Below are 10,364 nucleotides of genomic sequence, written 5' to 3'. Positions count from 1 at the left end.
TGGTGTGTGTACAAGTGGGGGCGTTTACAGATGGAGTGTGTGTACAGGTAAGAGTTGCAGGTAAGGGGCGTTTACACAGGTAAGGTGTGTACAGGTAGGGGAGTGTCCACGGGTAAGGACATCAATAAGACTGGAGCAGTAACGATATACCAGTCAGATCATCGCCTCTGCATCTCCAGTCACTAGTACATGCAGGGTACATATATCATGTCTCACTGTTGATCGATGTGTGTTTGAATTTATATATTTATAACCATGAATTGCATATATATATAAATATATATATATCTCTATATATATATATATATATATATATATATATATATATATATATATATATATATATATATTTGTCACTGGTAAGTGGTAATCAATAGTGTATTGGGTCTACCGCCTATACAGTACATCAATACCCACGTCCTCATAAAGCCTGTGATAAACCAATTCATAGCAGATTTCGGGAACCCAAATTTTTAACATTAGTGAATTAAACAATGTTGTTGATTTTTTACTTGCGAATTGGAGAGGATATTTGTTTACATACATACATACATACATACATACATACATACATACATACATACATACATACATACATACATACATACATACATACATACATACATACATACATACATACATACATACATACACACATACATACATACATACATACATACATACATACATACATACATACATACATACATGCATACATACATACATACATACATACATACATACATACATACATACATACATACATACACCAATAGTTTGTCTCTCGTGTCCTTAACGAGGATGGCAGTCAGGCTAACTCGAAAATGTGTGCAGAGAACTTCACCAGGGCCTCACCAGAAGGGCTTCACCACCAGGGGCCTCTGCCAGAGCCTCAACACCAGAGGGAGCCTCAACAGGGGGCCTCAACACCCAGGGCTCAACACCAGGGGCCTCAACACCAGAAACCTCGCCGCCAGGGCCTCACCACCAGAGGGCCTCACCACCAGGGGCCTCACCACCAGAGCCTCTCAACACCCAGGGCCTGCACCACTGGGGGCCTCAACACCAGAGGCCTCAGCACCAGGGCCTCCAACACCAGGGCCTCAACACCAGAGAGCCTCTCCGCCACCAGGGCCCCTCACCACCAGGGGCGGCACGCCAACACCAGGGCCTCCCCTGCAGAGGGCCTCCACCACCACGGGGCCTCATACCAGAAGACCTCCTGCACCAGAAGGGCCTCAACACCAGAGGGCCTCAACACCAGAGGGCCTCGCCACCAGAGGGCCTCCGCCACCAAGAAAGGAGCCTCGCCACCAGGGCCTCAACGCAGAAGGGCCTCTCACCACCCAGGGCCTGCCACCAGGGCCTCTCATACCAGGGGCCTCACCACCAGGGAGCCTCACCACCAGGAGGGCCTCACCACCAGAGGGCCTCTCATACCAGAGGGCCTCGCCACCAGAGAACCTCACCGCAGAGGGCCTCACCGCAAGGGCCTCACCACCAGAGGGGCCTCGCCGCGAACCTCGCCACCAGGGCCTCAACACCAGAGGGCCTCATGCAAGGGGGCCTCACCACCGAGGCCTCAACGCAGGGCCTCCTGCCAGAGGGCCTCGCCACCAGGGCCTCACCAGCCTGGGGCCTCCACCACCAGGGCCTCTACCAGGGCCTGCACCAGAAGGGCCTCTCGCCACCAGGGGCCTCGCCACCAGAGGAGCCTCTCATACCAGAGGGCCTCCTCCACCAGAAGAACCTCCTGCCAGAGGGCCTCTGCCAGAGGGCCTCAACACCAGAGGGGCCTCTCACCGCAGAGGGCTTCACCCAGAGGGCCTCACCGCAGAGGCCTCACCACCCAGGGCCTCACCACCAGGGGCCTCGCCACCCAGTCTCGCCACCAGAGGGGCCTCCTGAGGAGCCTCCTACAGAGGGCCTCACCACCCAGGGCCTCCCTGCACCAGGAGGGCCTTTCACCACCAGAGGGCCTCATGCCAGACCTCACCACCAGAGGGCCTCACCACCAGAGGGCCTCTACAGAGGCCTCTCACCGCAGAGACGCCTGCAGAGGGCCTCACCCGCAGAGACTCCTGCCAGAGGGGCCTCCTGACCAGAGGGCCTCACCACCCAGAGGGCCTCGCCACCAGAACCTCACCACCAGGGGCCTCACCACCAGGGCCTCCTGCCACCAGAGGGCCTCACCACCAGAGGGCCTCACCACCAGAGGGCCTTACCACCAGAGGGCTTCACCACCAGAGGGCCTTACCACCAGAGGGCTTCACCACCAGAGGGCCTTACCACCAGAGGGCCTTACCACCAGAGGGCCTCACCATCAGAGGGCCTCGCCAGCATGTTACTACAACCTCCCAGCACAATATGTCCAATAGACTTAACAACGTTCTCCTAGACGGTTCGATTGAGCTGCGATAAGGTAAAGGGTTAAATGACATTGGACATCACGTAACAAAGGACCCACAGGGCGATTTCCAATTGGCTGAGAGATTTAACGAGAGGAGCATTGGAGGTCCCTGGTTGGCTGGGAGCTCATGTAGTGTTTCAACAGGGTGGATGGATTAGTTCTATATGATGTTTTTAATCACCTATTCCTTCCTCTCATGCATCCTTCCAACCCTCATCCAACCTTCTGTCCAACCCTCATCCACCATTTCATTTCCTTCATCCACCTTTTCCATCTCTTTCGTATATATGGCTACCTTGCAATATCAACACAAAATTGCAAAATGATTCCTGATAAGTGTGTGTGTGTGTGTGTGTGTGTGTGTGTGTGTGTGTGTGTGTGTGTGTGTGTGTGTACAGCATCTCACTCTAAGAAGCTCTGCAACAAGCATCACTGAGTGCTTAGTTGGGCATAAAATATCCTCTTTATTTTTTACTTAAAGAACAGATAAATATTATTGATAGATGTAAATTGATTCACTTCCATTTGGTTAGAATTCTACGCTAATTTAATCAGTAGTTTATAGAATACTTATGGTAATTAGATCGTGTGTGAGATTAGATTAGTTTTCGTCAACAGGTGTGTGAACTTAGAATAATTATAATCAACAGGTGTGTAAGATCAACAAACACACCTGATTCCCCCCCCCTCCTCAAAAAATCAAACAACATTCACGTTTTCGTTCCCTAAATGAAGCTGATTCGATAAAGTTTAGAACAAAAGTTACTTACACGTTTAAAAGTCCAGACAGACACAAGTTTTCACGGCTTACAAACAGCTTAAGTTACCGTGTATGTTAAACGCTGCAGAAGCCTTAACCTGGTAGGGATGAGTATATCACAATGGGTCAAAATTATTCCTTTCATCATGAGTCAATAATTCTACCTTGAGATGAGTAATTATCAGACATTACTAAGAATATTTTGTAGAGGAATATATATAATTAATCGGTAATAATGAATGGAATTTATGTAGTAAGATAATCAAGTGAATCTATATAGTTAGCATACAAATGTAAAACCGCAAGTTGTGAAGGTCTCAGATAAGATGTCAACTTAATTTCCGATAACAAGAATGAAATTAACTATTGATGAATTTCTGTCTCTAGTAATAAAATTTGGTTATGTTACATAGATAATTTAACAGTGTCACATTTTAACATGATGTAATTGCAATTTGTATCCGCATTCAGTGATAATTACAGAGAACCAGGTTGTTAGATAAGAATCAGTGTTCTTGAGTCCTTAACTACTACAGTATTCTAAACCTGTTATTCTTGTGTTTCTGTAATGTTATATAAATTTAAATTACCTCATAATTACAGTATTTAACAGGAAGATTACAGTCTGGTGTTACTGTATTATAGTTAACGTTATTAATGACAGTATTAGCACTCATGTACCACACAAATAAAGTAATTAGTGGGTTATTATACAGTAATTAGTGTTATTATAGGGTAATTAGCGGTTTATTAGTAGGCCTTAATAGCTGGCAGTACGGTTCAGTGTGGGTAAGGGCGTGGTCAGCTGAGACGTGGAGCTATCGAGATGACTGGCAGGTAAACAGAAGGTAATGAATGACTTTACCTGGACTCGTAATAATACCTGGAGGCTTAATTGTTTTTCCTTCAATTTCCTTCAGTAGAGAATTTTTTGCCTATATGAATTGTATTTGGTATAGAAGAAGAAGGAAGGAAGGAGGGAAAGAAGGAGAGAGAAGGGAGGGAGGGAGGAGGGAGGAGGAGGAGGGAGGAGGAGGGAGGGAGGGAGGGAGGGAGGGAGGGAAGAAGAGAGGAAAGTTAGGAAGGGGAGGAAGAAAAATAAATCATATGAAAGGGAAAAATGTAGACAGTTTATCGGTGGGGCGAAAAGAGGAGTAAGAGGAGGAAGAGGAAGAGGAGAAGTTTGATAGGAGATCTTACAAAGAGGAATAATCTTGTGTATATTATCATAAAGTCTTTAGTATAAGCCCCTCTACCTTAACTTAACCTAACCATACAAAGGTCTATAGTTGTCTTAATAATAACGAGTAACATTCTCTCCCTCTGGTTGTTTGTAAGTTCATCCATCTGCCTGGTTATTTCTCTGGCTGTCAACTACACGACCCTGTTTTGTATATTCTGTGTAATGTATATTTCCAGTTTGTGTTCCACCATCCATCACTGAAACATGGAGAGAGAGGAAGGGAGGGAGGGAAGGAGAGGGGTAGAAGAGGAGGGAGGGGAAGAGGGAGGAGGGGATGGAGAGGAGGGAGGGAGGGGAGTGAGGAGAGAGGGAAGGAGGTAAGGAGGAAGGAAGAGAATGAAAGAAGGAGAAGCATAAGGAGAGGGAAGGAAAGAGGGAGGGAGAAAGGAAGGAAAAGTGGAAGGAGATGAAGGGAGAGAAGAGAAGGAAGGGGAGAGAGAAGGAGGGAGGGAAGGGGACAAAAGAAAATCATATAAAGAGAAGAATGGGACAGCTTATCGGTAGGGGTGGAGGAGGAGGAGGAAGAGGGAGGAAGAGGAGGAGGAGGAGGAGAGGAGGAGGAGGAGGAGGAGGAGGAGGAGGAGGAGGAGGAGGAGGAGGAGGAGGAGGAGGAGGAGGGAGGAAGAGGAGGAGGAGGAGGAGGAAGAGGAGGAGGAGGAAGAGAAAGGAGAAGAGGAGAGAATTGGTGAGGTCATACAGAGAGAGAGAGAGAGAGGGGAATAAAACTGGAAAGAAAATGTGTAAAATTAGGAGAGAAATATATGAATACCGGGGAAGATAATAAGAACAAAAATCTAGTTTTTTTTCCCTTCTTCTGTGTCTCTTTTTCCTTTCCTTTTAAATTCCCCTCTCCCCCTTTTCCTCTCTCTCTCTCTTTTGCGTCCATTCTTATCTTCTCTGCTTGACTTCCTTGTTTCTCTCCCTTATGTATCTACCTTGACCCTCTTCTGTTTTTTCCTCCTCTTCTTCCTCTCCCTCACCCATTGCGGTCCATCCCATCCCATCCCATCCCACCCCATCCCATCCCATCCCATCCCATCCCATACCACCCCATCCCATCCCATCCCATCCCACCCCAACCCATCCCATCCCATCCATCCCATCCCATCCCACCCCATCCCATCCATCCACCCCATCCCATCCCATCCCATCCATACCACCCCATCCCATCCCCATCCCATCCCCTTCCCATCCTATCCCATCCCATCCCATCCCATCCCACCCCATCCCATCCCACCCCACCCCATCCCATCCCATCCCATCCCATCCCATCCCATCCCATCCCACCCCATCCCATCCCATCCCATCCCATCCCACCCCACCCACCCCATCCCATCCCATCCCATCCCATCCCATCCCACCCCATCCCATCCCATCCACTACACGAATTGTCTAAGCCTCTAAGTCTCCTTCGTTATCTCTTCCCAGGCTGAACGAGGAACGGCAGAACGTATCTACAGTTACAGTAGAGTCTCAGAGGAATGTGGATGTCATTTTGTCCGATAAAACTTCGTATTTGGAGTTTAAGGGAGCCAGTTATTGGACTCGGGACAAGGATTTAGTCTATTGAGTATGATAACTTAACCCCTTGAGTACGATGTTAACACTCCAAGTACAATGATTTAGCTTATTGAGTACGACAACTTAACCCCTTGAGTACGACGATAACACCCCTGAGTACAATTTGATGAAGAAACATTGCATATCTTTTAAGTTACATTAAACGTTTACACACTTATAGAACACACACACACACACACACACACACACACACTAATAAAAAAGAAATATTGCAAAAAATCGAGAAAAAATACCAAGTTGCACAGGGATTAATGCAACAGAAAGGACAGGTAGAATCAGAACTCGATCAACAACACGATCAGAGAGAATAACTAGCCATTAGCGTAGAACCAGCGCTAGGAAGTGAGCGACTGGCGGGGAGGGGGGGGGTGGGGGTCTCAAAGCAACTCCAGATATTAATTGAAAGTTCAGAAAGATCAAACAACGTGCCAGCGTCTATTGGACACTGATTGGCTCCCGTTCTGTAGTTACTGCGTCATAGTGTACTGCGTCATGGTGCACTGCGTCATGGTGCACTACCCTAGGAATTAAATAATGCAGGTTTTTTATTTATTCGGGAATGACAAAAGACTTGATATTTCACCTCTTACATATCATTAATTTAAATAACTAATTTTTCTCTCATTGATTATAGCGTAATGTATATATAATTTCCAACCTTATGTGATTGATGTAATGTACATGATTGGGTTAAATAAATAAGTTACTTTACTATTCTGATACAATTATAGAATGCCGGGTGTGTCTACTCCTTAATGCACACTGAAAGAATTTGATGTTTTCATTTTATTTCTGTTGTGAATCTCGTTTTTTCTTCATCTTTTCAGTTCATTTTTTTTCTCGGCAACAATATAACGAGAGATAAAGCGAGAAGAAAATTGTGACAACGAACACCAAGACGTGATATTGATTGACGTCAGAGAGAGTGTGGGAGGATGAGGGAGGAGCAGGAGGAGGAGAAGGAGGCAGAGAGGACAAGAGAAGGGGAAGGTTGGGTTTTCAGATGAAGTAAACTTGGGTTAGGTTACGTTACGTTACGTTACGTTAGGTTAACGCTAAAGGTATTTAATCATCAGGTGAAGTAAACTTGAGTTGCTATTCCTAATATTCACCCTCTCCCCCGCAAAAAACGTACGAAAACGAAGGAAAAAAACACCTTAATGAGTGTACCCGGAAGTGACCAGGTGGACACAAGAGACACCTGTTGCTCTCAGTAGACAAAACACCTCCACAACACTCAAAGGCCTCAGGCATTTCTAGATATCAAATATGGTTTTAATTAGACCATCTAATTTTCCGGTGTGAATTTTTTTAATGACATTCGCAGGTTCCGTTGTTAGTAGCTAAAAGATGAGTCGTGTGTGTGTGTGTGTGTGTGTGTGTGTGTGTGTGTGTGTGTGTGTGTGGCTGTGAGTATGTGTGGCTGTGTGTGTGTGTGGCTGTGTGTGTGTAATGCTTCTAGTGTGGCAGCATTATGTTAGTGTTAAGGTACAAGCAATGCTTGCTCCCTTTCGCTTTCAGCTGCCGCCGCTGTCTAGCCCTCGTAGCGAACAGGGAATCAACTTGCTTAAGTCCTCCCCTGGCAGTACACAGCCTCTTCACCATCAAGACTCCTGCTGTGCCTCCTCGTGGCAACACACGGTAACTGGGTGCCTCGTGGGCCCAGGCTAGACCAGCAAGGGACCTCGGAGCAGCAGTGGGCCCCAGAGGGATGGCACACAGGCTCACTGGCATGTGGACACGTCCTGGCACCTACCAACCACTGCCCCGCTGCCTTGCGAATTAACCTTGGTAGGTATAGGGGTACAGGAGTAAACCCCGAACGAAAAATCTGTGGTGGAGCCCCGCATCAGGCAGACATGCTTATAGAGCTCCAACAAGACCACAACGTCAGTATAGGCGGAAGAGGTGACCAACATGGGGACCCAACGACTACACCGGTGGATGAAGGCAATGCATGATGGACAGGCTACCGTCGGATGAGTGAAGGGGGGGCTGTGTTATGAGTGATTGGCCCATAAAATGTTTTAGTGGGATTGAAAAATTCGCCAATCTTGTGTTGATATGCAAGTTTTTGCGCTGGGCCGCCGCTTTCTTGCAGAGAGCATCAGCTTTGGTCCGAGACTGAGGGTTGTTCTGCCAGTCAGCTAAAGCAGCACGTTTATCATCGACGAGTACATTGATTTCCGGGTCATTGTCATCAAACCAGTCCTGGTGTATTCCTTCCATCTGGCCTTTATATCCGGTTTCTCTATTTTGGGTCTTTATTGTGTATTTGTTTGTATATATGATAGACTTTCTGTCTGTATTACTGTTTGTTTATTTATATAGGTCTGTGTCTCTATTTCTATATTACGGTCTGTCTCTATCTGTCTGTCTGTCTATCATCCTCTAAGTCTGTATTCTGTCCATCCGGTTGTATGTTTAGTACTGCACCTTTGTCTGTCTTTCTGTCTGAATGCATCTTCCTGTCTATGAATTTTCTCAAGTCGATTGTCTATCTGTCTATATATGTCCTTTAATACCCCTGTCTATTCTGTATACCTGTCTTGGACCTAGTATAATATCTGTCTACCTAAACTACCTATAAGACTAAACTAATTAATACGATTTCTTCTATTGAGTTATTCTTCCTTCTAAATAAATATTATTTTCTATGTCAAAAGCACATTATTACATCCACTTTCATTTGTTTTCCCACAAGGAGAATAACTTTCACTACACACAGATTCTAACTACAAATCCCTTTCTTATTTTCTCACCTAACCTAACCTTAACCTAACCTAACCTAACCTAACCTAACCTAACCTAACCAACTCAACCTAACCTAACCCAACCTTAACCTAACCTTAACCAACCTAACCTAACCTAACCTAACCTTAACCTAACTAACTTAACCTAACCTAACCTTAACCTAACCTAACCTAACCTAACCTAACCTAACCTAAACCTAACCTAAACCTCCCCCCCCCCCAAAAAAATCTACAGTGTTTTTCTCTGTTAAATTCATGCATGTAATTATCTTTTCACATATTATTTCCCTCAGAAGAATAGCATCTGTAGGTAGTCGATGTTTGTTATTTGGAACTGGAATCTTCCCTCGTCCACACAAACAGGAATACCTTTACATGGTCTAGTGGTCACGGCTGGTGGAGATTTAGCCAGGGAATCTAAATTCTCTTTTCAACATTATTCGCAGATGGAATAACAGTGAGGGTGAGAGAGAGAAAGACAGGAAGGAAAAGAGGGTAGGGGAGAAGAAAGATGATTGGAGGAGAGAGGGTAGTGGGGGTGGGAGGTGAGGTGAGTGGGGAGGATGAGTGGGAGGGAGGGTAGTGGGGTGGGAGGGAGTGAGTGGGGTTGGGAGGGTAGTGGGGTGGGAGGGGTAGTGGGGTGGGAGGGTAGTGGGGTGGGAGGGTAGTGGGGTGGGAGGGTAGTGGGGAGGAGGGGTAGTGGGTGGGAGGGTAGGGGGCTGGGAGGGTAGGGGTGGGAGGGTAGTGGGTGGGAGGTAGGGGTGGGAGGGTAGTGGGGAGGGGTAGTGGGGAGGGAGGGTAGTGGGGTGGGAGGGGTAGGGGAGGGAGGGTAGGGGTGGGAGGGTAGTGGGGGATGGTAGTGGGGTGGGAGGAAAGTTGGTGGAGAGAAAGAGACAAAGAAAACTGACAGAAAGACATGAGAGAAAGAAGATACAGACAGACAGACAGACAGACAGACAGACAGACAGACAGACAGACAGGTATAAACTATTTTTCGGAGAGCGTCAGGCGCACGAATATGGAATTTAGATATAAAACCCGAATGAGAAATAATGAAATAGAAATAAAATTTGATGAAATACGGAAGAATTACTATGAACGGTCGTGAAATGTGGACAAAATGTGATGGAAAATTCAGCTGGAATAAAATACGACGAAATGTACACACACAGTGAATCCAGAACGTGATGGGGTAAAAAATTGGATGGGGTCAACAGGTACTGAGGACGATAGTGGGGTCAACAGGTAGTGGGGTCAATAGTGGGGTCAACTGGTAGTGGGGTCAACAGGTAGTCGGGTCAATAGTGGGGTCAACTGGTAGTGGGGTCAACAGGTAGTCGGGTCAATAGTGGGGTCAACTGGTAGTGGGGTCAACAGATAGTGGGGTCAACAGGTGGTGGGGTCAACAGGTGGTGGGGGTCAACAGGAAGTGTCAACAGTAATGGGGTAAAAATAGTAGGGTCAACTACTTTACTGCACCCTCCACACCCTCCCACACCCCAAACACACCCTAAACACACCCTCTCACACCATCCACACACTCTAAACACACTCACACACCCTCTTACACCCTCTCACATCCACACACACCCACTTACACCCACACACACCCACTTA

General features: G+C 46.6%; 1 protein-coding gene across 1 annotated transcript; it reads left to right on the top strand.

The window, feature by feature from the left end:
• Positions 1-801: 801 nt before the first annotated feature.
• On the top strand, positions 802-1,908 carry LOC121855016 (basic proline-rich protein-like). Its single transcript, XM_042349852.1, has one exon. It carries the CDS (start codon positions 802-804, stop codon positions 1,906-1,908), a length of 1,107 nt encoding a protein of 368 aa, XP_042205786.1.
• Positions 1,909-10,364: the final 8,456 nt, after the last annotated feature.

Source organism: Homarus americanus, unplaced genomic scaffold, assembly GCF_018991925.1.
Source record: "Homarus americanus isolate GMGI-L3 unplaced genomic scaffold, GMGI_Hamer_2.0 scaffold16022, whole genome shotgun sequence".
Classification (NCBI taxonomy): domain Eukaryota; kingdom Metazoa; phylum Arthropoda; class Malacostraca; order Decapoda; family Nephropidae; genus Homarus; species Homarus americanus.
The sequence above is the reverse complement of the archived record's forward strand: the minus strand, read 5'-3'. Positions and strand labels throughout refer to the sequence as shown.

Bases quoted from the DNA above. Each gene is read 5' to 3' on its own strand.
- LOC121855016 (XM_042349852.1), top strand. From the start codon at position 802: ATGGCAGTCAGGCTAACTCGAAAATGTGTGCAGAGAACTTCACCAGGG.